The following is a 27,153-nucleotide window of genomic DNA, read 5'->3' on the forward strand; positions in this document are numbered from 1 at the left end:
GTGTGCTCACCACCAGAAAGACAGAGAGAGATAGAGACAGAAAGCGAGAAATAACCCCCCCGGGGGATGGCCATGCCGCAGTCCCTTCTCAAATGCCATGGTCTTGTTTTTTATGGCCGAGTGGGGTATCCCATGGTTACACTCAGGAGCATCTGCACAGATAAGGCTCCTCCAGCTCCATTTTGCACAGCTGTCATGCAGATGCCTCATATGTCTCCCCCACCGGGCGGTGAGACCTGGAGCACCGCAGAGAAGGACGTGGCGGGCCAAACTGTCCCCCTTTCCGCTGCAGCTCCAGGCGAGAATCCCCTCGCTGTTCTTTGGAGACTCGTTTCAGTGAGGGCTGCTATAAACGGGCGCCTTGGCAGGCCGGGCGGGAGAGGAAACGTGTGCGGCCCGGCCCATCTCACTTCTGACGCTCTGCCCCGTGTCTTCCTGTCTTCCAGGTGCCCTTCCGGTCGCAGAGAGCTTCAGCTTCTGCTTGGTTACTTTGCTGTCCGACGTGGCCTACAGGGACCCTTCACTTGGGGACGAGGTACGCGTGTGACGGCTTGGCCCTGGTTTTCTTTTCATTGGAGAAGTTTTTGCTATAGGACGCGTGTGCTCGCCGGAAAGACAGAGAGAAACAGAGAGTGAGAAATCACCCCAGCGGGCGTGGCCACACCACAATCCCCTCTCCTCCATTCTCCTTTCGGGATCTTGGGCACGCATGCACATGCGTCCAGCGCGAGTGAGTTTAAGCCACCAGGTCTGCGACTCAAACTACAGTTGAGTAGTTTTCATACCAAAACTAATACGAAATGGAAAAAAATGGAAAAAGTATCATTGCTGTTTAGGCCTTAGATTATTCAGGATTATTTACTATTCAGAAAATGTAAGAAATTTGACTTGGTTCTAAACAAGCCATATTCAACCAACTTCATTTCTTCTATGCTCAGGTTTGTTTGTTTTTAAGAGGATTTTGCTCACTGGATAGAGAGACAGTGAGAGGGAATGTGAGAAATCACCCCCTAAGGGGGAAGGCCACGCTGTGGTCCCTCTAATCTCCCCTCAAGATTTTAGGCACACATGCACGTGTGCCTGGTATGTTTTTTTTTCTTTTTTTTGAGAGGTTTTTGCCATAGGGCGCGTGTGCTCGCCAGACATACAGAAAGACAGAGACAGAAAGCAAGAAATCACCCCTCAGGGGGGATGGTCACGCCGCAATCCCTTCTTCTCCATTCTCCTCTCAGGATCTTGGGCACACATGCACACGCGCCCGGCGTGAGTTTTAAGCCACCGGGTCCGGGACGCGAACCGCGGTCGGCTACGTGGGAGTCCAGTGACATAGCCATTACGCTAACTGCTGGTTCCTATTCTCCTCTCGGGATCTTGGCATGCACACACACGTGCCCAGGCGTGAGTTTAAGCTACTGGGTCCAAGACTTGAACCATGGTTGACTACATGAGAGTCCTGCAACTTGACCTTACGCTAACTATAAGTCCTGTGCTGGGTATGTTTTTCAGCCTTCCTGGTCTGGAACTCAAACCACAGAGTTGGCCATGTGAGATCCAGTGCCTTCATCACCACGCTACCTGCTGGCTCCCGTTCAGATTCTTGTCCTCTCTGTGTGCTGTTCCTTCATCCCGGGAATGGGGTAGAACCCTTCTAGAATGAGGGCCTTAATGGTGGGATAAGGTGGCAGTTTCGATGACCCATCTTGGAGGGGATGAAAGAAGAACAGATGGTCTCTCCCTTTTGCCTCTCTGAAGCTCTTCTGAAACTGCTTCAGAAACCAAGGACAAAAGGCTTGATTTTAAGTCTCATTCTTTTTTTTTTTTTAATAATTATTTTACTTTTACTTTATTTATTTTAATTTGGCCAGCGTGGGGGGAGGGGGAGAGAGTGAGAAAGCAAACCGCCAGGCCTGGGACTCGAGCTACAGTCAGCCATGTAGGAGTCCAGCCCCTTTAACCACCAAGCCACCTGCTGGCCCGAAAGCCTGATTCTTATAAGCAAGGAACCATGGGTGAAAACCAAAACCCCAACACCAAAAGCAAATCTCTCTCTGTATGTATATGTATACATATCTATCATAATACCACAGGAACCTGTCACCTGTTTGCAGAGTATGGAGAAAGAGGTGGCCCAGGGGCTGGTGCACACAAGCCCCAGGAGGACAGTGTTGGCCCAGCCCGGAGAGGGAAGGTGTCTGTCTCTGCGATGTCAACTGGTTGGCCAGTTGACATGGCTGTTGTGAAGGGGTGTATCAGATTTAGGGTTGGTTAAGATAAGGTCTAAAACCTCTTCTCATTCTGAATTAATTTTTCTGACATTTATTTGATTTTATCTGTAAGTTGATTTCTGTTTTTGTTTCCTCGACTCCTACAGATTTTAGAAGCACTTTTGCAGGTTTTGCACGTCCTTTTGGGAATGTGCCAAGCCTTGGAGATCCAAGAAAAAGGTACGATTATAGAACTGTAGGGCTTCTTCTCTCCCCATGCTTGTCTTTTTCTAGTCCTCTTTCTTTCTTTCTTTCTTTCTTTCTTGCTTTCTTTCTTTTTTATTTTTATTTTTTGGAGAGGTTTTTGCTATAGGGCGCGTGTGCTTGCCAGAAAGACAGAGAGAGACAGAGAGACAGAAAGCGAGAAATCACCCCCCAGGAGGGATGGCCACGCCGCAATCCCTTCTCCTCCATTTTCCTCTTGGGATCTTGGGCACACACGCACACGCGCCCGGCATGAGTTTAAGCTACTGGGTCCAGGACTCGAACTGCAGTCGACTACATGGGAGTCCAGCAACATAGCCATTACGCCAACTGCTGGTCCCTCTAGTCCTTTTTCATTTGGTTCTATCTAACATGTACCTGATGGACGTACGCCTCCCTGTTTGGTTCTGTTTGTTGTGCATTAGTATATTCAGAGGGGCCGTGAACGGTTCTACCACATAAACGCTGTGTGACCAAGGACGAGTCACTCCACTCTCCGTTTCTTCACCCGTAACATGTCGGGGAGGACTTGTTGACTTCTGAAGGTCACTGTTGCTTTACTCTAAGGGTAATGATATAATTCCAAAAAATAGAAGCATAGGGTTGAAGTACCGTCCAGGGATCGATCCCATGACCCAGTGGCATGATCGGTTTGGATTCCCATGAGTAGGTCGAGGAGAGCAGCCATGTGTGATGGAGGTGGAGCCTGGCACGGTGGTTAACGACAAGTTGAGAAGTCCCTGGTCAGCCCCCAGGGTTGGCCCTGCTACTGTGGCTTCTTCTGCACCGTCACATAGCGGTGGGTGGGCCGTTGGTACAGTGGCTCTCTCCCTGTGACTGTCTCATAACGTCACCTTCTCACCTGGCCTTCTAGAATACCTGTGCAAGTACGCGATCCCCTGCCTGATTGGAATCTCGCGAGCGTTTGGGCGTTACAGCACCACGGAAGAGTCTCTCCTCTCGAAGCTCTTTCCCAAAGTCCCCCCTCATTCCCTGCGAGTCCCAGAAGAGCTCGAAGGTGTTCGGCGGCGTTCTTTCAATGACTTCCGCTCCATCCTGCCCAGCAACCTGCTGACGGTCTGTCAGGAGGGCACCCTGAAGAGGAAGACCAGCAGCGTGTCCAGTATCTCTCAGGTGAGCTGGGCTCCTGGAGAGGAGCCGGGGTCTCACCAGGGAAGGAGGGAGAGATACGCAGAGAAAGAGAGAGGTCATTTTGACAGGGCCTTACCATGTCACAGTCGTCCTGCCCGGCCTCCTAGTTACGTAGGAAGTAAGTGTGCGCTGTGCCAGTCCCATGTAGGTTGGGCCAGGAACCAGACCCAGGCCTCTTGTGTGGCCTCAGCCACACACAGTGGAACGGTGTCCCTGCTGGTGCCACCACCCTGGGCCACCCAACTGCTCTGAGCAGAAGCCAGCCGGTGCATTTAAGACGTGTGTCATTGGAGAGAGCTCAGTTCTCTTTCCCATGATACAAGATATCTGGCAGGTGAAAAAGCTGTGAAGCAGGATGCTAAGGAAAAGAAACCCGAAGCCAAGAGACTGATGCCAGTGGCCAGGTTAAAATGGGTGACCCAAGGCTAAAAACCCCAAGAAGGGGAAGCCCCATTGCAGCTGATTCCCGGTCCTAGTCCAGGGCATTGGCAGATATTCCCAGTCTGCCTTGTATTCCAGGAAAGCCATGAACAAGAAGGAATACTCAGCCAGTAAATCCAAGATCGAAAAGAAAAAGAAGGAGAAGGTTCTTATCACTGTCACAAAAATGGTTGGTGGAGACAAGAATGGAGGTACCTGGTGGTTAAACTTTGCAAAATGCCTAGGTGTTATCCTACTGAAGATGTGCCTCGAAAGCTGTTGAGCCGTGGCAAAAAATCCCTTCAGTCAGCATGTGAGAAAGCTACAATCCAGCATCACTCCCGGGACCATTCTGATCATCCTCACTGGATGCCACAGAGGCAAGAGAGCGGTTTTCTGAAGTAGCTGAGCAGTGGCTTGCCACTTGTAACTGGACCGCTGGTCCTCGATAGAGTTACACTGTATAGAACACACCAGAAATTTGTCATTGCTACCTCCATGAAAATTGATATTAGCAAAGTAAATATCCCGAAACACCTTACTGATGCTTGCTTCAAGAAAGAAGCTGCAGGGAACCAGTAGTTAGTGTAATGGCTATGGTGTTGGACTCCCACGTAGTCGACCGCGGTTCGCGTCCCGGACCCGGTGGCTTAAAACTTGTGCCGGGCGCATGTGCGTGCGTACCCAAGATCCCGAGAGGAGAATGGAGGAGAAGGGATTGCGGCGTGGCCATCCCCCCTGGGGGGTGATTTCTCGCTTTCTGTTTCTCTGTTTCTCTCTGTCTGTCTAGCAAGCGCACGTGCCCTGTAGCAAAAACCTCTCCAAAAAAAAAAAAAAAGAAAGAAAGAAACTGCAGAAGCCCAGACACCAGGAAGGCGACATCTTTGACACAGAGAAGGAGGAAGAGAGATTACAGAGCAGCACAAGGTTGATCAGAAAACTGTAGACTCATAAATTTTACCAGAAATCACAGCTGTCCCTCAGCTCCAGGGCTACCTGCGGTCCATGTTTGCCCTTACAGCTAGAATTTGTCTTCACAAATTGGTGTTCTAAATTTCTTGCCAAGAACCTAACTAAATAACTGATCATAAATAAATAAAAAGCAGAAGTAGTATATGATTAGGGCGGGGACCAGAAGATGGCATTGTAGTTATGTCGCTGGACTCCCATATGGCCAACTGTGGTTCAAGTCCCAGACTTGGTATCTTCAGAAATCACACCAGGTGCATGCGTGTGCGTGCCCAAGGTCCTAGGAAGAGAATGGAGGAGAGATTGCAGTGTGGTCATCTCCCCGGGGGGTGATTTCTTACATTCCCTCTCATCATGACTCTCTCCTGTGAGCACACATGCCCTAAGGCAGGGAAAAAAAACAAACAAAAAACCTCCTAAGAAGTACATAATGGACTCACCCGAAATACTGAAAACAATCGGCTTAGTAATCATGAATAGAATACAAAGGGTCTTCACAACGCTTATGGAAAATAGGTATTAGGTCGTTGGAAAAGTCATGATATGTTTTTTCATATTTTTCTATGCAAAAATGGGTCATGACTTTTCTAATGACTCGACGCTGAAAAAACTATGCAGGGATTTCAAAATTTTCTTGCACCAAAATAAACTCATACTTTAATTTATTTTCCAACTTTTTGACAACCCCTCATATGTGGCTAGACAGAAAAAAAAAATGTCATGATCTAGCATGTAGTAGAGAATGCTATGATGCTGTAACCACAGTGGGCTTCCAGGGGGAAGAGAGACTCGAACCAGATCTTGAAGTACAGACGCCGGGCTGGCAGGAAGAACCTTGTCTAAGGCCTCTCACTGCAGCCTCAGTGGCCTGGTCTGATCTCTGACTGTGATTGTGTGTTTCAGGTCAGCCCTGAACGTGGCATGCCCCCTCCTGGCTCCCCTGGAGGATCGGCCTTTCACTATTTTGAAGGTGGGTTTCACCTCTCCGCCAGGAATAGTGACCTGAGGACCAGCAGGTGGCGTAGTGGATAAGGTGCTGGACTCCCACGTGGTTGACGGCACTTTGAATCCAGGACACAGCAACTTGAAACTCTTTCTGGGCGTGTGCGCATGCGTGCCCCAAATCCCTAGATGAGAATGGAGAAGGGATTGCTGTGTGGTCATTCCCCCTGTGTGGGGGGGTGGATTTCTCACTTTCTCTCTTGCAAGTGCATGCACCCTATAGCAAAAATCTCTCTCTCAAAAAAACAACAAAAAACAGGAATAGTGAGTACTCAGAGAGCAGGATCTCGGAGACTATTGCTTTGGATGTTCAGGGTGCTCAGATGAACTCTCTCCTGACACCACAGGCCGTGGGCCGGCCCGGCTGGTTCTTAGGCTGCTCCCCAGCATCCTGGCCCTTGGAGTGTTGTTACCCGTCCTCTCCTGCTGTGAGCTGCTGCTTCACCTTCGTCTTGGGGCAGATCAGCGTTGCCCTCAGCATTGTAGAATTATACGCCAGCCGGGACACAGTCAGGGTTAAACTCAGCTCTGCTTTTTCTGTACTCAGGTGCTTGAGAAAACCATGAAACCAGGGGCCAGCAGGTGGCGAGGTGGTTAAGGGCACTGGACTCCCACCTGGCCGACCATGGTTTGAGTCCTGGACCTGGCGACCTGCTTCTTTACTTTCTCTGTCTGTCTCTCGCTCTGTCCCTCTCTGGTTAGTTAAATAAATGACTATCCTTAAAAAAAGTTTAAAGAAGAAAGAAAGCCATGAAACTTATCTAGTTCCTTATATGTGTGCGTGTATAATATATACATATTCTTTGTTATTACCTAATATGAAAATAATAAAAGCTTCTTCTCCAATTTTAGTTTTCTGTTAAGTTTTTAAGTGATTGATTGCCAAACAATTATATGCTATTGGGTTCATATTTGTTAAGCATTAGGTGTCTGAAAAACTTTTCTTTCTTGTTATTTTTCCTCTGATTTTTTTTTTTTTTTAAGTTGCTGAAGGGCCCATGAACTCACCAGAGAGAGAAAAGAAAGAAGGCACCCCTTGATGGGGTGTGGCCGTGCTGCAGTCCTTTGCCCCTCATTCCTTCATCTCACCAGGATTTGGGGCACACATACACACGTCGTCTGTGCATGCGTGTGTGTGCGTGTGCACACACTTTAGTTTCGGTATAGGGTGCATGTGCTCAGTGGGGAGAGAGAAAGTGAGAAATTGCCAACCAAGGGGGACGGCCTCGCCACAGTCTTCTCCTCCATTCTCCCCATAGGGTTTGGGGCACGTGTGGGTACTCGCCCAGCATGTTTCTCAAGCCTCCCAATCCAGGACTCGAGTCGTGCAGTGAGCCCTGTGGGATCCAGCCACCTTAACCCCCATGCTGCTTGCTGGCCCCTGTCCAGTGGACTTTTTGCATTTTTCAGATCACCAGGGCTGGGATTTGAACTGTAGTGAGCCATGTGGTATTTGACTCCCTCAGCACTGCACCTGACTGCTGTACTGAGTCCAGCCCTCTCTGATTTACTTTTATGGCGATAAAAATATACAGCCTAAGAGTTGCCATCTTCACCATCTTTCATACATTTTATTTATTATTATCTTAATTTGCTGTAGGGTCCATGCACTCCCCAGAGAGACAGAGAGAAATTTCACAAGACGAGGAGAGTTCTGGAGATGAATAACGGTGATGGCTGGGCGAAAGGATGAAATATATTGAACATCACCGAACCGTGCATTTAAAAAGTGTCCCGATGGTGCAGTCCCAGCAGTGCAGATGGTAGCGCGATAGCATGGTAGATCTGCAGCGCTGGAAGCCACAAGGCTGACCATGGTTCGAGTCCCAGACCCGGTGGCTTGAAACTCACGCCAGGCGTGTGTGTGCGTGTGCCCAGGAGCCCAAGAGGAGAATGGAAGAGAAGGGATTATAGCATGGCCATCCCCTTTTGGCCCTTATAGAACACATGTGTCCTATAGCAAATTTTAGAATAATAATAATAAAGTTAAATAATAACTCTTTGTAAACTATTCATTTTTTTTTCTTTCCCAGATGTTAAATTATATTGTCTGGTTGAAAACATCAGGACGTGATTATATATGAGCCTTTGACCCGAAATACCTCACTCCCCTAGAATTCGCAGTCCAGCCTTTACTTCTTAATTTAAAAACAAGCAAGGAATTAGCGTACTTAAACAAAAGCAGCAGCCGCATTTGCTGGTAATTGGAACAGCAGCTCAAGGAAGCGTGCTGGTCAGGCAGTGGGGACTGTGGCTCACTTTCTGGTCTTCTCTCCCATCAGCCTCTTGCTTGCCTGATGGGACGGCGCTGGAGCCTGAGCACTACTTCTCCACCATCAGCTCCAGCTTCTCCGTCTCTCCCCTGTTCAATGGCGTCACCTACAAGGAGTTCAACATTCCGCTGGAGATGCTCCGGGAGCTCTTAAACTTGGTAAGCCGGCCGCTGACCGTGTCGTAAAACTGCTCAGAGTGAAAGCCTGCGTCTTTCTCAAGAGAATCTTGGAGTACCTGCATAAAAGGTCTTCCAAAAGTTCACCCAGAAGGGCCAGCGGGTGGGGTGGCATTTGAGGCACTGGGCCCTACGTGGCCGATTGTGCGGTTCAAATCCCAGACCCCGTGGCTTGAAAGACACGCCAAGCGCAGGTGTGCATGCCCTATGGCAAAAATCTAAACAAACCTAAAAATGATTTTTCTTTGTTTATGATACTGTGTGTCTGCATGCACATGAAAGGGGGTGAAGGGTCACATGCGATCCTCGCCCTCTGGTCCTTCAGCCCTTCAGATCTTGGGGATTCTAGCACATGCCCACTGTGTGTTGGGCTGACTGTGTCAGGGACTTGAACCGCAGTTGTCCTGTGGGATCCAACTTCTCTGCTGAGCGTACGTTACTACTGCACCCCGGAGTCAGTCCTCCTGAACAGACATATGTGTCCCATTGTCGTTTGGTTCTTTTTGCCGTAACTCTGGGCCCCCTCAGCAGCGACCCCCAGTCTAGGCCATTCTTCAGCTGTGCTGGTCACCCTTACAGTTGAACGTTTCAGAAACCTGCAGCCTCTCACTGCCTGTGAAGCAAAGACCACGCCCCACCCCCTTTTCTCTTTAAGGATTTTCCCATAGGGTGCATATGCTCACCAGAGAGAAAGTGAGCAATCACCCCTCGAGGTGACAGCCACACCACAGTCCCTTCTGAGTACTCACACACAGGAGGCCCAGAGTGGTTCTCAAGCCACTAGGTCTGGGACTCATACCGTGGTTGACGATGTGGAGTACAACACCTTAACCACCAAGCCCACCTGCTGGCCCCAAATGCACTTTAATTTTTATTTTGTATTTTTTTAAAGAATTCTTTTATTTAACTTTTTTATTAATTTGCTTTTATTTGGCCAGAGATGGGCAGAGTGAGAGAGGAGAGAGAGAGAGAAAGAGAGAAAGCAAGCTGCCAGGTCCAGGACTTGAACTGTAGTTGGCCATATGGAAGTCCAGCACCCTTAACCACCACACCACCTGCCGGCCCCACACTTTATTTTTTGTAAAGAACTTTTTTATTTATTTAATTTTATTTGTTATTATTATTATTATTTTGGAGAGGTTGGAGAGGTTTTTGCTAGAGGGTGCATGCGCTTGCCAGAAAGACAGAGAGAGACAGAGACAGAAAGTGAGAAATCACCCCCCAGGGGGGATGGTCACACCACAATCCCTTTTCCTCCATTCTCCTCTCGGGATCTTGGGCACACACACACACGTGCCCAGTGTGAGTTTAAGCCACTGGGTTTGGGACTTGAACCACAGTTGACTACATGGGAGTCCAGTGACATAACTGTTATGCCAACTGCTGGTCCCATTATTATTTTATTTTATTTTATTATTATTATTATTTTAAAGAGGTCACATCATTATTATTTTTTTTAAGTGTGACCAGAGAGAGACAGAAAGAGAAAAAGGGAAAGTGAGAAAGCAAGCCACCAGGTCCGGGACTTGAACCACAGTCAGCCATGTATGAGTCCAGTGCCTTTAACCATCATGCCACCTGCTGACCCTGCACTCTCTCTTTTTTTTTTTTAACACTAAAATTATTTATTTAATTAATTTATTCATTCATTTGTTTTAATTTGACCAGAGAGAGAAAGTGAGAAAGCAAGCCACCAGATTTGGGACTCGAACTGTGGTTGGCCATGTGGGAGTGTCCTGTACCTTAACCATCATGCCAGCTACTGGTCCCTGCACTTTTTTTTTTTAAAGTTCATTTCTTTCTTTCTTTTATGAGTGAGTCTGATGACACCCCCAAATGATTTTGATGCCACGATCCACGCCCGGCCTCAGTCAGCCCGATCACAGGTGGGAGGCCTACTCGAGGGTATCGGACTTGAACCAGGAGCCGCCCGTGCGCGATTGCCTTGCAGAGCGTCATGCTGTACTCCTTAGCCACTGTCTGGCCCCCTTTCAGTTTGAAGTTATTCCTATCTAGTAAGAAAGGACGTCCCAAGTGAGGGCAGAATTAAGAGCATTTGGGGGTCAGTGGATGGCATAGTGGTTACGTCGCCGGACTCCCACATGACTTACTGCAGTTCAAGTCCCAGACTCAGTGACTTAAAAATTATACCGGGCAAATGTGCGTGCACGCCTAAGATCCGGGGAAGAGAATAGAGGAGAAAGGATGCGGACTGGCCATGCCCTGGCTGCTGATTTCTCACTTTCCCTCTCTTCATCTCTGTCTTTTCTCTCTCTCTAGCAAATGCATGCACTCTAAGGCAAAAAACCTCTTAAAAAAAAAAAAAGAAAAGAAAAAAAAGAAAGAATTAAGGGCATTTTGTGCAAGTATGGGGTTGTCGGAAAAGTCATGTATTTTTTCCTATGTGAAAATGAGTCATGACTTGGGAACCAGCAGTTAGCATAATGGCTGTGTCGCTGGACTCCCACGTAGTCGACTGCGGTTCGCGTCCCGGACCCGGTGGCTTAAAACTCACACCAGGCACGTGTGCGTGCGTGCCCAAGATCCCGAGAGGAGAATGGAGGAGAAGGAATTGCGGCGTGACCATCCCCCCTGGGGGGTGATTTCTTGCTTTCTGTCTCTCTCTCTCTCTCTCTGTCTAGCGAGTGCACACGCCTTATAACGAAAATCTCTCAAAAGAAAAAAAAAATGAGTCACGACTTTTCCGGTGACCCAGCAGTCCGTGACAGAGAGCCATGGCGTGCGTATCATCAGCCTGTTGTTTTGTCACGTTTTCACCCCGAGTTTGTTACGGGTTTTATCTGTCCACACGATCTGTCCTGGGGTAGATGAAGCTGGTGTGCCGTCCCTCCCTGTGTCAGTGACTTCATGAGGCTGTGTTTCCCTGCTAGGTGAAGAAGATCGTCGAGGAGCCTGTTCTCAAATCGCTGGACGCAGTCGTAGCCAGCGTGATGGAGGTAGGTCCCTGCCGAGCGCACTCCCGCCACGTCGGGCCGATGTGCACAGTTGCAGGGAGGAAGCAGGTGCTCGTGTGGCAGCTGGAGTGACAGGTGTGGCGGTGAGCTTTCTGCTTAGCTCCTGGTGCCACGTAATGGCACGTCAGCTGCTGAGTGCTCGCTCTGTGCTGGGAGCTGTGCCAGGCCCTTCTCAGTGTGTCCCCTCGTGGTGCCTCTGACCAGCCGTCAGTGTCTCAGACTTGGGCATGCATGCACATGCGTCCAGCATGATTTTCAAGCCACTGGATCTGGGACTCAAACCACATGTGGGAATTTAGTGATGTGACTGCTATGCCATCGCTGGCCCGGCCCCAGTGTTTGCTCCTTTTACAAGGCCTGGTCTGGAACAGAACACTGCTCAGCATGGCCTCAGCACGCAAGGCAGAGGGCATGGGAGGGTTCTGTCCCGTGGTCACATGTCTCTGCCCCTCCTCCCTCAGGCCAACCCCAATGCTGACCTCTACTACACGACCTTCAGCGACCCCCTCTACCTGGCCATGTTCAAGATGCTGCGCGACACCCTGTACCACATGAAGGGTAGGACGCTTTGGGGGTGTGCGGACGAGTGCAGGGAGACAGGCTCCTGGGCTGCTGTCCCAGGCTGGTGCCGGCTTTCTGCGGGGTCATTAACAACCACACGAATGCCATGGTCACATGACTGAAATTTGGGGGGGAAAGCAAATAAGGAAAAATATCTGTCCAGGATCCTGCAATCCTAGTACCATCAATGACGGCTTTTGTGATTAGTTTATTTCCCTGGCTATTTTCTTCTAAATAAGAAGAAAATGAGGTATGCACAACTTTGTAACTCAGGGCGAGCCTTTTTTTTTAGATTACAAAACTCGAGTGTTTTTATTTATTTATTTTTGTTGTATTCAGATTAATTTTACATGAAGTCCCCAACCGGTGGTGTAATGGTTTTGTCGCTGGACTCCCATGTAGTCTACCGCATTGCGAACCCCAGACCCATCAGCTTCAAACTCACGCTGGGCATGTGTGCTTGCATGCCCAAAATCCCGAGAGGAGAGTGGAGGAGAAAGGATTGCAGCATGGCCATCCACTCTCCGGGTGATTTCCTACTTTCTATCTCTCTCTGTCTCTCTCTGTCTTTCCAGTGAGTGCATGCACCCTATAGCAAAAATCTTCCTTAAAAAAATAATAAAATAAATATATATGTTTATGTACTTTTCTTTCTTTTTTAGGTTTTTGCCATAGGGTACATGTACTCTCCAGAGAGACAGAAACAGAGAGAGGGATAGTGAGAAATCACCCTCTGGGGGAATAGCCACACTGCAGTCTCTTATCTTCCATTCTCCTGGGCTTTGGGGCATGCATGCACATGCATCTGGTGTGATTTTCTTTTTCTTTTTCTCTTTTTTAACGTTTTTGCCACAAGGCGTATGCATGTGCCAGAGGGAAACAGAGAGACAGTGTGAGGGAAAATGAGAACGCACCCCCACAAGGGGGCCCCAAGGGGGTTAGTTGCACTGCAGTTCCTTCTTCTCAATTCTCCTCTCGGGATTCTGGGCACATGTGTACATGTGCCTGGCATAGTTTTCAAGCCACTGGGTCTGGAATTCAAACCATGGTTGGCTTGGTTCTAGAGCCTTAACCACCACGCCACCTGCTGGCCCGCCCTTCCCTACCCACCCCTGCATAATTTTCAAGCTGCCAGGTCCAGGACTCAACTGCAGTTGGCCATGTGGGAGTCCAGCACCTTAACCACCACACCACTTGCTGGCCCCTATCTATCTGTCTATATAGTTTTTAAATAATTATTTTATTTTATTTTATTCATTGTCATTTTCTTTTTTCTTTTCTTTTTTTGAAGTTGACCAGAGATAACAGAAGGAAAGTGAGAAAGTAAGCTGCCAGGTCAGGGACTCGAACTGTGGTTGGCCATGTGGGAATGTCCAGAGCCTTAGCCACCATGCCACCTGCTGATCCCACCCAGCTTATCTTTCAGCCTTGAGGTCTGGGACTGGTACCATGTATTTGATTGTGTGGGATGTAGCTTTCTTAACCACCACGCCACCTGCCAGACCCTGCCTCTGTGTGTGTGTGTGTGTGTGTGTGTGTATACACATACATACATATACACACACTCATACACACACGTGTGTGTTTACAGAGAACTTCACATTTTTTTTGTCTTCTAAAGGTTTCTTCCCTTTGTGCCTCACACCCACTCCCTACCACCCACTCTCGCCCCTTACAGTCTCTGCTCTCTGCCCTGATCCTGTCCACTGTCGTATCTTCAGATCTTTTGATTTCTGCGAGTGCAGATAGTACGAATGAGCGAGGCTATACGGTGTGCATCTTTTAAAGTCCGGGTCAGTTCGCTTGACACTGAGTCTTCTACGTTCATCTACTCTCAGCGATGTCTCTTTTTTCCTTCAGATTTTTGCTATAGGATGTGTGCGCTTGCTGGAGAAAGAGAGAGAGAGAGAGCGAGCTCCTCCCAAAGGGATCGCCACACTGCAGTCTCTTCTCCTCAGTTCTCCTGTGGGATTTTGGACATGTGTGCGCACGCACTGGGCATGTTTTTCAGGCCACCAGGTCCAGGACCGGAACTGCACAGTTGGCCACGTGGGACTGGCTGGCCCGACTTCTTTATTTTTTCCGTTGCCAGGGGACACGTACACTCACTCAAGAGAAAGAGAGAGAGCTTCCCCGCAGTGGGGTATGCATCTGCCGCAGTCGTCTCTCCTCCACTTTTCCACCCTGTCAGGATTTTGGATACATGTACATGCACATGTGCTGGCATGCCTTTAAACTGTCAGGCCTGGATTTCAAACCGTGGTTAGCCACGTGGCATCAGCTCCCCACGCATAGCACTTAACTGCCGCACTATGGGGCCACCCCAAAGATGATGTTTTAATAGTTTGCACAGGGACCAGCAGTTAGCGTAATAGCGTTGGACTCCCATGTAGTCAACTGCAGTTTGAGTCCTGAACCCAGTGGCTTAAACTCACACCAGGCGCATGTGCGTGCGTGCCCAAAATCCCGAGAGGAGAATGGAGGAGAAGGGATTGCGGCGTGGCCATCCCCCCTGGGGGTGATTTCTCGCTTTCTGTCTCTCTGTCTCTCTCTGTCTGGCGAGCGCACGCACCCTATAGCAAAAAGCTCTCAAAAAAAAAAAAAGTTTGTCTACACATACAAACATTTAGTGTTTTCTTCCAGTTTCTCTTTCATACAGTTTCTAAACATTTTCTCTATACTCTTCCTCATGTTATAACAGTTTTTCATAAACCTAAGCTTTGTTTGTTTGTATGTTTTTACTATGGGGCACATGCACTCACCAGAGAGAACAGAGATACAGAGAGAGAGAGAGATTGGGAAAGTGAGAAATCACCTCCCAGGGTGATGGCCATGCCACAATTTGGTCTCCCTTCTCCTCTTAGGATTTGGGCATGCACGTATACAGCACACTTGCCTGGTGTGATTGTTTTTTAGCCACTGGCCCAGGACTTAAACCACCGAGTCAGCCATGTGGGATCCAGTGCCTTAACCTCCATGCCACTTGCTGGCCCTATGTAGAAGCTGTGACGACTGCACCCTATTCTGTCCTGTAGGTGTATCATAATTTAGCTAGCCATTTTCCTAATCCAGTTCAGAGAACTCAGAGGAAGCATAGTCTGAGGGACCCCAGCAGGGGTTCGGGTTTACTGAGAAAGGGGTGTCAGAGATTGCCTGGCCTGCCCCGACCTCCAGGATCTCCTGACTTGTCTCTACCCACCTGTGCTCTGGGTTGTTAGCATCCTTGTCTGGCCTGACTGTGTCACAGTGGTCTCTGAATTTTTCTAGGTCCGAAGTTGAAAGTTTGAAAAGTCTGTGAATTCTAGGTGTTCCAAAGATGTAGGGAAGTCTCTCCTTTGGGTTGTAGCCAATTTCTGTCCTCATCTCATTAACTAACACCTTTTAATGTTTTTATTTAAAAGGGATTTTTCTCTACAAGGTGCATGCACTCACTGGAGAAACAGACAGAGAGGGAGAAAGTGAGGAATCACTCCCTGGGGGATGGCCATGCCACAGTCCCTTCTCCTCTATCCTCCTCTCCTCATACACATGCCCAGTGTGAGTTTCAAGCTGCCAGGCCCAGGACTTGAACCAGCCATGTGCTAGTCCGGAGTCTTAACTACTATGCCACCTGCTGGCCCCCAACTTTTTTATCTTTTTAAAGTCACTGAAGTATTTTCTGTCAATGGAACAAGTTCCAGTGGTGATACATCCCAGTGCATGTGTTTTGTGTATCCAAGTTTTAGTTCAAGGCTTAAAAAAAAGCATGGCTCTGACATCCCTGAAACGTTCGTGACCTCCGATTGACAGCTAGAATGGGCATGGGGGACCACTACGAGCAGTCTTTCCACGAAAAAGCTCTTCCCAGCTGGCCTTCTGAGAACCACAGCAGTCAGGAGCAGACACTGCTCTTTGGGGTTTTCGTTAGAGAGGGAAAGACTATGGCCACCGCCTGGGTTCCGATGCAGTTTTGTTTCCAGCTGTGATATCCACCCTCTTTCCCACAGACCTCCCGACCTCCTTCGTGAAGGAGATCCACGACTTTGTGCTGGAGCAGTTCAACACAAGCCAAGGGGAGCTCCAGAAGATCCTCCACGATGCAGACCGGATCCACAGTGAGCTGAGCCCCCTCAAGCTGCGCTGCCAGGCCAACGCCGCCTGCGTGGACCTCATGGTGTGGGCCGTGAAGGACGAGCAGGGTGAGCCCACGCTTCCCATCTGCCCTGCCAACAGCCACCCAAACTGCCTGATCTCCCACGCGAGTTCCAGACATGCCTCCGAGTCTATCTTCCTGAATGGACTTCTCGGGCATTTGGCTCTGAGGCAAGCACAGGCAGTCATGTGAGCAGTGACCTCCTGGGCATGTGCAGAGCTAAGCACCCCCTGTGTGCCCTGTCCACTGTTCTTGCTGGTTCTTTTGTCTTTACCGTGGAGGCGTGGGAGCCCAGAGCTGGGGGGTGAGGTATCATTCTGGGGGGAGGAGTATAAAAGGAGACATTCTTGTGGAAGGAAACACTGTGGGGTGAGGGGGCCTAGGGCCTGCAGAGGAGAGCTAGTCACGCAACGGCATTTTTACGGTGGGGGATGAGGAGCAAAAGGATGAGATGTGAGTGGATGCCTGCTCCCAGGCCCTTTCCAGTGTGACTGTTCAACGTTCATAAACCCTGCCAGAAACGTGTCTGGGGTTTAGTTCAGCTGCGCGACGCATCCATGAACAAGCCTTTTGTAAGTGTGGGGCGTGGCTCATCCTCCGTTCCTTCCTCTGATTTTGGGTGAAGGTGCAGAAAACCTTTGCATCAAGCTGTCCGAGAAGCTGCAGTCCAAGACGTCCAGCAAGGTCATCATCGCACACTTGCCCCTGCTCATCTGCTGCCTGCAGGTCAGTCTCCCCACACCAGAGAGAGGAAGGCGTCTCCCTTGTCTGGTGGCTCTGGCTGGCCATAGCCCGTCCACAGGCAGCAAAGCTGGGCAGGCTGAGCGGTTTTCCCCAGGCACTCACAGGCCTGTGGTAGGTTCGTCACTGAGCGTGGGGCGCCACCTACAGGGGCCAGGGATCTCTGCACAGGGATCTAGCTCACCTTGTCCGTGGTTATGAGGTGGCCCCTGTCCACTGGGCCAAGCCCAGGGCCAGCAGGAAGGGCCGTGGATGCTGCAGGACACAGGAGAGGATGTCTCCTGGCGTCCACGGCGCTCAGAGCGGCTCTCCAAGACTCCTCCCTTGTCACAGATCTCAGTGACTCCCCCTGCCATTGATAGATCCTATTTTGTGCCTCTCTCCCTTAATTTGCTGCCGAAAGAAGTGAACACACTTTAATGATATAGGAGAGATCTCTGAAAAGCTCATGGAAAATGCATATTATGAAAAAGTATGCATGGATTTCCAATATTTTTAGCACCAACATGAACTTCTACTTTAATTTCATTTTCCCAGGATTTTTTTTTTTTTGAGAGGTTTTCGCTATAGGGCGCATGCGCTCGCCAGAAAGACAGAGAGAGACAGAAAGAGAGAAATCAGCCCCCAGGGAGGATGGTCACACCGCAATCCCTTCTCCTCCATTCTCCTCTCGGGATCTTGGGCATACACACACACGCACCCGGCGTGAGTTTAAGCCAGCGGGTCTGGGACTTGAACCATGGTCGACTACATGGGAGTCCATCGACATAGCCATTATGCTAACTGCTGGTCCCTTCCCAGGAATTTCTTGAAGTCTCCTCATATCTCCCTCGGGTGGAGGAGACACAGTACTTTCCCTCTTCCCTGTCTATTCACCTCACAGGCAAGTGGCCCCTGGGAGCTTTGGCTTGGGAAGTTCTTGGTCGACATGGGACCTGTTTGACCCAGCAGGGACCTTGTGCTCGGGGCCTGCAGAAGGCCCTCTCTGAGCCACGTGGTGGTCGATGCTGTGTTGCAGGGCCTGGGCCGCCTGTGCGAGCGGTTCCCGGTGGTGGTGCACTCGGTGACACCGTCGTTGCGAGACTTCCTGGTCATCCCGTCCCCGGTGCTGGTCAAGCTCTACAAGTACCACAGTCAGTACCACACAGGTGAGGGGCGGCCGGCGAGAGCGCCTGGTGCCCTGTGCCCAGAGGCCCTGAGGGAGCCACGTGGCTGTGCGAGCCCACTCAGGTTCTGGGACTGCGCGAGCCCATTCCTCCTCCAGACCAGGCCTCCTCCTCTTCCTCCCCTCCTTCCTCCTCCTCCTTTCCTCCTCCTGCTCCTTCTTTTTTCATTCTTCTTACTTTCTTCTTTCTCTTCTTCTTTTTTCTTCTCTTTCTTCTTTCTCTTCTTTCTCCTTCTTTTTCTTTCTTCTCTTCTTCTTTCTCTTCTTTTTTCTTTCCTCTTTCTCCTCTTCTTTCTTTCTTCTTTCTCTTCCTTCTTTTTCTTCTCTCTTTTCTTTCTTTTTTCTCTTCTTTCTTCTCCTTTCTTCTTTACTCTTTCTCTTCTTCTTTCTTCTTTCTCTTCTTCTTCTTTCTTCTCCTTCTTTATTCTTCTTTACTCTTTCTTCCATGAACAAGTGTGAGCACGCACAGTAGGGTCCTGATACCACGATGCACTGCCAGCCAGCCCTCAATTGTGAGCCCTTGGTGCCTGGCATGCTGAGAGTCTCTGGATGTAAACCTGGAACCTCCCCATGTTGGCCAGCCTCGCAGAGTGGCATGCTCTACCCCTGCCCCACTGCCCGACCCCATGCCATGCCCTCTGTCTCCCCTGCACATCCCCCCTAGTTCCAGGCCTGGCCTTCCCTCACCTCTCCCACCCCCATACTCCTGTCGATGTTGTCTCTCGCTGTGGAGGTCTGAGGTGTGAGTCCTACACGGGCTGGGCCGAGAGCACCGTGTGCACGGCCTCGCCTGGTCCCACGCCCTGGAGAGTGAGCTAGATGTTTCTACAGGTGAGGACGTGGGCTCAGACGTGTCTGTGACGCACAGTAACCAGCACTAATTAGACAGCTGCTGTGTGCCGGGCCGTGATGCAGCACTGCTCGTCCTACCCACAGTCCCATGAAGGTGCTGTCATCTCCTCCCGCCAGATGAAGGAGCCCCAACTCCGAGCAGTTGAGAGACTTGCCCGGGCCCCACAGCAGGGAGAGGTCTCCCGGGCTCTAAGGCCCTGCTGTCACGCTCGCCCCCGCCCTGTCTTCTCTGTACAGTTTCGCTGTGTAACCCCCGAGGACAGGGCTGTGCCTTCCTCACCGTCAGAGCTGCCTTCACGGGGTCTTCATTGAACCTTTGGGATTATTTTATTTCCGGAGAGTTTCTTTTGCGACACCAGAGAGAGACAGAGATGGAAGGCATGAAATCACCCCTCAGGGAGGATGGCCACACTGTAGTCTCTTTCCTCCATTCTCTCCTCAGGAGTTTGGTTAGACACATACACGCGCAGGCGTCCAGCTTGAGTTAGAAGCCACTGGGTCCAGGGCTCAAACCTTGGTTGTGCCCTGCAATGCCTAGTTCACAGGAGCCATGTGGAACCTTCTCAGGAATTATTTATTAATTTTATTTATTTATTAATTTATTTTAATTTGGCCAGAGAGAGACACAGGGAGAGAGAGAAAGAGGAAGCGAGAAAGCAAGCCACCAGATTCAGGACTCGAACCATGGTCAGCCATATGAGAGTGTCTAGCGCCGTAATGACCACGCCACCTGCTGGTCCCCGCCCATGATATATTTTTTATAAAGAAATTGATGGTTTTCTAGGGGCCAGCAAGTGGCATGGTGCTTAAGGTGCTGGGCATTCCCACATGATCGACCACGGTTCAAGTCCTAGACCTGGTGGCTTGTTTTCTAACTTTCCCTCCCTTTCTCTGTGTCTCTCTCTCTGGTCAAATTAAAATAATTGAATGAGGGAACCAGCAGTTAGCGTAATGGCTATGTCGCTGGACTCCCACGTAGTCGACCGCGGTTCATGTCCCGGACCCGGTGGCTTAAAACTCACGCCGGGCGCTTGTGCGTGCGTGCCCAAGATCCCAAGAGGAGAATGGAGGAGAAGGGATTGCGGCGTGACCATCCCCCCTAGGGGGTGATTTCTCGCTTTCTGTCTCTATGTCTCTCTCTGTCTGTCTGGCGAGCACACGCGCCCTACAGTGAAAATCTCTCCAAAAAAATAAAATAAAATAAAAAAGTAATTGAATGAATAAATAAAATTAAGTAAATTTAAAAAAAGAGAAATGGATGCTTTTGCATATCTATCATGTCGCAACCTAAATATTCCTCCATTCGGTTTGAATGCAATTGTACCCTCTGTGTTGGACTCGGACCCTCCTGGGTCTGAAATGTTGGCTGGCGTGTTTTAGACTGATTGCTTCCGTGAGCTGACAACGTCAGCGTCTTATCCTGAGCAGTAATACAGGGACGGGGTGGACCGCGGCAGGCATGACCAGCGGGCACTTGAATCTTTACCCGCAGTCGCCGGCAGCGATATAAAAATCAGTGTGACCAATGAGCATTCCGAGCCGGCCCTGAACGTCACGCCGGGCAAGAAGAGCCAGCCCTCCATGTACGAGCAGCTGCGGGACATCGCCATCGACAACATCTGCAGGTGGGCCGGGTGCGGGCCGCCCTCCGGGGGGGGGACCGGCTGTAGACAGGCTCACAACACAGTAAAAGCCGGTGACAGTTGTGTTTGTTTTTTTAATTATTTTATTTAACTTTATTTATTTATTTATTTTAATTTGACCAGAGAGGGACAGAGTGATGACCAGAGAGAGAGAAGTAAAGTGAGAAAGCAAGCCACCAGGTCTGGGACTCAAACCACTGTCGGCCATGTGGGATTCCAGTGTCCTTAACCACCATGCCACCTGCTGGCCCCATTTTCTTTTTTTTTAAGGAATTATATTATTTAACTTTATTTATTTATTTATTTTAATTTGACCAGAGAGGATCAGAGGGAGAGATAGAGGGGAAAATGAGAAAGCAAGCCTCCAGGTCCAGGACTCAAACTGTGGTTGGCCATGTGGGAGTCCAGCACCCTTTAACCACCATGCCACCTGCTGGCCCGGAGACAATGAGTTTTGTAAAGCCTGTTTCTGATTATTCTCTTCTTACACTTGATCTAAAAAGAGAAATTATTGGTGCCAGCAGGTGTCGTGGAGGGTAAGGCACTGGGTCCCACATGGCCTACTGTGTAGTTTGGGTCTCAGACCCTGCAGTTTGAAAATCACACTGGGCATGTGTGCGTGTGCCTAAAACGCTGTGAGGAGATGGGGCTGTGGTGTGGCCATTGCCCCCAGGCGGTGATTTTTCACTCCTCTCTCTCCTACACGTGCCCCTGGGTGAGGAGATGGGGCTGTGGTGTGGCCATCGCCCCCAGGCGGTGATTTCTCACTCCTCTCTCTCCTACACGTGCCCCTGGGTGATCGGTGGCCACACTGCGATTCCTCCTCCTCCTGTCTCCCGTCAGGATTGGGGGCACTCTCACACACGTGCCCAGCACGATTTTCAAGCCGCCCGGTCCCAGACTCAAACCATGCAATCAGCCATGTGGGATCCAGCACCTTAACCTCCGCGCCACCTGCTGGTCCCGTAAAGTTATGTTTTGGACTGAAATTTATCAGATGGGCAAAATCCGCACCAGGATCTGACTTTATTCTAGGTAATGACTTTCATTTAGGTTGCAGGGAAAGGAAATTCAGAGCAGAACTTTCATCTTTGTTGACCTGAGAAACGAAACGTTAAAAACAAACACTCTAACCTGTCTCCGTTTCTCGTTGCCTGATGCCTGACGGGTCTCCTCACTGCCCAGGTGCCTGAAGGCCGGCCTCACCGTGGACCCTGTGATCGTGGAAGCCTTCCTGGCCAGCCTCTCCAATCGGCTCTACATCTCCCAGGAGAGTGACAAGTACGTCCCAGTCCCTCGGGCAGATACTGGTTCTTGGCAGGCGGGCGGGGGGCCTCCTGGCATTTGCATACCTGTGCCCCGCTCCTGTCTCAGAGAGAGGCACGCACTGGGTCTGTCCTGGGATTTAAGGTGACGTCCACCTTGCTATGTACGTCCCGGACCACTGCATGGAAGATCGTTGTCCCTCCAGTCTAGCGCCTTGGACTTTGGGTTTCTCTTGGGGCTGAAAGATCCCTGGATTTTGCTGCCATTTTCAGAGGAAGGCTCCATCAAGACTGTGGTGTAGACCGCAGCCTCCGGGTTGATCTCACCCTGCATGCAGAGGTTGTTCCCAGAGAGCTCTGTCCTTCCTCACTCCCCATAGGGACGCTCACTTGATTCCTGACCACACGATCCGAGCCTTGGGACACATCGCCGTGGCCCTGAGGGACACCCCGAAGGTCATGGAGCCGATTCTGCAGATCCTGCAGCAGAAATTCTGCCAGCCCCCGTCCCCGCTCGACGTGCTCATCATCGACCAGCTGGGCTGCCTGGTGATCACCGGAAACGTAAGGAAGCCCCTGGCTCCGAAGAGCCCCGAGACCCACGGACCCAGTGCAGGCCTCTTAAGCTCCTTCGACTGTGGCGAGTGTAGACGTGTAGGTTAAAGTTACCTCGCAGGTGAACTCAGTGCTCACAGCTGTTTTAGCTCTGAGTCGTGAGGAGGGTGTCACGGTGCCATGAGTGCTGGGAAGAGAGGGACTTAATTCCTTGTCACTGTGAGTAACAAAATAGGATCTGAATAGAAGCTGCTTCCCTCTGAGCTCTTCATCTGAGATTCATGTAAAGCTTTAGAAATAGACGCCCTGAGACCAGCAGTTGGTGTAATGGCTATGTCGCTGGACTCCCACGTAGTCGACCGCGGTTCGAGTCCTGGACCCAGTGGCTTAAACTCACGCCGGGCACGTGTGTGTGCATGCCCAAGATCCCGAGAGGAGAATGGAGGAGAAGGGATTGCGGCGTGACCATCCCCCCTGGGGGGTGATTTCTCGCTTTCTGTCTCTCTGTCTCTCTCTGTCTGTCTGGCGCACGCACGCCCTATAGCGAAAACCTCTTAAAAAAATAAAAAGGAAATGGACGCCCTGATGGTCCTTCGGGCCGCGCGGCCCCTGGTTCCAGAGCTTTCCCTCTGGATGACACAGCAGGAGCCTTCTCCGGGTTCCCAGGAGGGGCTTCTGGAGGGAGTCATGGCATGGTGATGGCGCCCCCCCTCTCTTCCAGCAATACATTTATCAGGAAGTGTGGAACCTCTTCCAGCAGATCAGTGTGAAGGCCAGCTCTGTCGTGTACTCGGCCACCAAAGATTACAAGGACCACGGTTACAGGTAACCGGACCACATTTTCACTTTGGATCCTGACAGCATTTAACGCCCTCTGGAAAAGGTCGGGATTGCAAGTTTGTCTCATAAACCCTTCTTACGAAAGCACTGCGGAGGCTGGCGGGTGGCGTGGTGGTTGGAGGCAGTAGATTCCAACATGGACGACTGTGGTTCGAGTCCTGGACCTGGTGGCTTGCTTCCTCACTTTCCCTTTCTCTTTCTCTCTCACTCTCACTCTATCCCTCTCTGGTCAAATTAAAATAAGTAAGTAAATAAATAAAGTTAAATAATTATTTAAAAAAAAAAAAAAGCACTGTGTGCTACAAGTCAATGTATACACGAAGTAGGGAATAAAACCTACATACGGGGGGGTCAGTAGGTGGCGCAGTGGTGAAGGTGCTGGGCTCCCACACGGCTGACCGCAGTTCGAGTCCTAGACCTGACAGCTTGAAAATCACATTGGGTGCATGTGCATGCGTGTGCAGAATCCCAGGAGGAGAATGGAGGAGAAGGGATTGAGGCGAGGCCATCCCCCTTGGAGGGTGATTTCTCACTTCCCCTCTCTCTGGCAAGCACATGCACCCTAAGTCAAAAACCTTAAAACACAAAACCAAAGAAGACACCGCCACATACAGCCACCACCTCCATTCCAGTCAGACCCCAGCCGCACACGCGTGCCCTGCTTTTCCGTGGAGCGACACACCTATGCCATCAGGCTTCCTCTGCGCGTCACCTTGAGCGGCTGCGGAACTTCCCATCGTATAGCCGTGCCGAGATCTATTCCAGCCGGGGCTTGGGCGTCAGGTGGTCTGGAAAGTCATGACACATCTTTGCATAGAAAAACGTAGAAAAATGCAGCATGACTTTCCTGACCACCTGATCGTTGTCCTGCCGGTCCGTGCTGCATTGAACAAACTCATCTCTGCCTGTCCGTGAGCAGGCGTGGTCCTTTCCCAGGTCCAATTCAGCAGAGTGGGGTTTGGAGGGCCCCAGGGGATAGCCGCATTATACTCATGAATGTTTGATATCCGTATCGAGCCTGGCCAGTTTTCCCCGACTGACTGAGATGCTGCCTCGTTTATTCCTTGGCCTTCCTGGGACTGCCAGGAGGAGCGGGCGTGTTTCTCTGTGTTCAGAGGCTCTCCCAAGGGCTCATCAGCAGTGGAAGGGAGGAGGAAGGGAGCAGAGTCAGACCAGGACGAGAGACGGAGGAGGGCGGGACAGAGCCCTTGCTTGGCGTTACTGCTGTCCGTCCCTGGGCTCCTCCCTCCTGGTGACCATAAAACCCATCCTCAGAGATTGTCTCCAAGTTAGTTCAGCCCATGAGAATGTGCAGAGCCACGCAGCAGGCCTCGTGACCTCAGAAAAGACCAAACCTCTGTCGCTGTGTCCTCAGCCACCACACAAGCACCTGCAGTTGTGCAGGTGAGTGAGATGGCAGACGACAGCTCCGCATGGGCACGAGCTACTGCTCCATTGCCGGCTCACTGAGCGCTGACCGTCAGAACAGCCTGAGGATCGGGTCGGGGCGAGGCCTTCCATCCCTGGGGGTCAGTCCTGGTCTCCGCGATGGAACTGATGCAGATCAGAGCGCTCCTTTCCCCGCACCGCTTCCTTGCGCCCGACGTGCCTGCGGGGCCTTCTTGGCTCTGGGCACCTCCTTTCCCTGGTCTGGCCCCTGCTGGACCCCGCCTGTCTGTCTCGCTGCTCTTTGTACCGTTCTTCGTCCTACTGGCCCTGTTCTGTGCCACCAAAACGGACTTGTCCTCTTCGTCTGTGTTGGGAGCATTTCCTGCTTGCCTTGACCGACCGGGTGTCCACCCAACCGTGCAGGGAGCGCCTTTGTCATGGCCGTTTGCTCTGTGACCCCTGGGCACCACGTGGTCTGCTTCATTCACGTGGCGTTTAACTCCTCCTGCAGTACCACGAAGAGGGAGCTGTCTTGACCGTCTTACTTAAGAAGGGACAGGCTCAGACGTGACGCCCCAGGGTCGTGCAGCATGGGAGTGGCGGGGCGCCGCCTGCAGAAGCCCAGCCAGTCTCCCTGGTTCCTGACTCTGGCCGAGGAGGCAAAGTCAGCCTCACACCTGGGGTTTTTGTGGGACAGGACACACCCTGAGGTGGACTGTCCTAGGACCCGTGGGTACTTCCTGAGTGATGTGTGAGCCAAATCTAATTATTATTATTATTTTTTTTTTTTGAGAGAGGTTTTTGCTATAGGACTCATGTGCTCACCAGACAGAAAAAGACAGAGAGACAGAAAGTGAGAAATCACCCCCTAGGGGAGATGGCCACGCCGCAATCCCTTCTCCTCCATTCTCTCGGGATCTTGGGCACGCACGCACACACTCCCAGCATGAGTTTAAGCCACTGGGTCCGGGACTCAGACCACAGTCAACTGCATGGGAGTCCAATGACATAGCCATTATGCCATCTGCTGGTCCAAATTTTTTTTAAAGAGGTTTTTGTCTTAGACTGTGTGTAGTCGCCTGAGAGAGACAGACAGAGACAGTGAGAGGGTAAGTGAGAAATCACCCCCTCAGAGTAGATGGCCACATCTCAATCCATTCTCCTCCATCTCCTCCCAGGACCTTGGGCATGCACACATGCACATGCACCCGGCATGAGTTCAAGCCACCTGGTCAAGGACTCAAACTGTGGTTGGCCATGTGGGAATCCAGCGGCTTAACTGCCATGCCATCTGTTGGCCTTGCGCCAAATCTAATTCTTTTTTTTTTTTTTTAAGAGAGATTTTTTGCTATAGGGTGCGTGTACTCACTAGAGAGACAGAAAGTGAGAAATTACCTCCACTTGGGGGAATGGCCACACCACAATCCCTTCTCCTCTTGGGATTTTGGGAACACACGCACACATGCCTGGTGTGAGTTTTAAGCTTCTGGGGCTGGGACTCGAACCATGGTCAACTACGTGGGAATCCAGCAACGTAACCATTATGCCAACTGCTGGTCCCAAGCCAAATCTGATTCTAACATCACCCCTCCAATAAAGCTGATCATCGGGAGAAATTTTTTTTCATTTATTTCTTCCATGAGAGAAAGGCAGAGAGACCAGCACCCACCAGAGTTTTCCTGCCATAATCCGTCCCCAGTCTTAGCCAGCCCAGAACACGAGCACATGTGTGTACTACACACACGGGGGGTCTTGGGACCTGAACCCAGAACCTTCTTGTGTGAGTCTAGCCATGTTACTGCTGTACCACTGCCCTGTCCCAAAGGCAAACGTTTTCTGGGTGGTAAGCGATAAGTTAAGGCTGTCTGTGCTTTGAGGGGGGAAATCAGGGTCCACCCAGGAAATGCCAGGAGGAGGCAAGCACTTTCGACTTACAGGAGACCCTCGATGTCCCGAGGCCGTGTCCTGAGACCCACACAGGCCCTGGAGTACACGCTCCTGGGACTTAGCGCCATCCCCAGAGGCCCTTCCCGTCTCTTTGGAGAAGAGACTCTGGTCCTTCTCCAGCAAGTGGCTTGCTTTCAGGGACCGTCGTTCACGAAAACGGCATGTCCATCGCCTCCTGAGAGTGTTGCGAGGAGCAGTGAGCAGGCGGGCTGCCCGCAGCAGCACCGCTCGGCCCTGCGACACCATTACGGATGCAGGGGAGGCCCGGGAGAGGCCCGGCGGCCACTGATTTTGCGCCTTCCCTGCAGGCACTGCTCCCTGGCGGTGATCAACGCCCTGGCCAACATCGCGGCCAACATCCAGGACGAGGCAGCTCTGGGACAGCCGGCCCTGAAAACGCTGGGGCGGGGCCAACCGCCAGGACGAGCAGCTCGTGGACGAGCTGCTCATGAACCTGCTGGAGCTGTTCGTGCAGCTGGGGCTGGAGGGCAAGCGGGCCAGCGAGCGGGCCAGCGAGAAGGGGCCTGCCCTGTAGGTAGGAGGGCCTGCCCTGGGGTGGGAAGGGAGCCTGTCCTGAAGTTGGGGGGCTGTCCCGAAGATAGAGAGGTCTTTTTTTTTTTTTTTTTTT

General features: G+C 50.9%; 1 protein-coding gene across 1 annotated transcript in view; it reads left to right on the forward strand.

Moving 5' to 3' along the window:
- PI4KA (phosphatidylinositol 4-kinase alpha) overlaps nucleotides 1–27,153 on the forward strand; it is a 140,023-nt gene that overhangs the window by 5,321 nt on the left and 107,549 nt on the right. The window contains 16 exon segments of the mRNA XM_027770696.1: nucleotides 447–535; nucleotides 2,372–2,444; nucleotides 3,343–3,602; nucleotides 5,913–5,979; nucleotides 8,294–8,442; nucleotides 11,352–11,417; nucleotides 11,897–11,993; nucleotides 15,983–16,174; nucleotides 16,754–16,854; nucleotides 17,888–18,017; nucleotides 20,379–20,511; nucleotides 21,715–21,810; nucleotides 22,175–22,358; nucleotides 23,071–23,174; nucleotides 26,834–26,894; nucleotides 26,953–27,060. Of these exon segments, the coding sequence (XP_027626497.1) occupies nucleotides 447–535; nucleotides 2,372–2,444; nucleotides 3,343–3,602; nucleotides 5,913–5,979; nucleotides 8,294–8,442; nucleotides 11,352–11,417; nucleotides 11,897–11,993; nucleotides 15,983–16,174; nucleotides 16,754–16,854; nucleotides 17,888–18,017; nucleotides 20,379–20,511; nucleotides 21,715–21,810; nucleotides 22,175–22,358; nucleotides 23,071–23,174; nucleotides 26,834–26,894; nucleotides 26,953–27,060 (1,910 nt within the window).

This window comes from Tupaia chinensis, unplaced genomic scaffold, assembly GCF_000334495.1.
Source record: "Tupaia chinensis unplaced genomic scaffold, TupChi_1.0 Scaffold000024_1, whole genome shotgun sequence".
NCBI classification, from domain to species: Eukaryota; Metazoa; Chordata; class Mammalia; order Scandentia; family Tupaiidae; genus Tupaia; species Tupaia belangeri.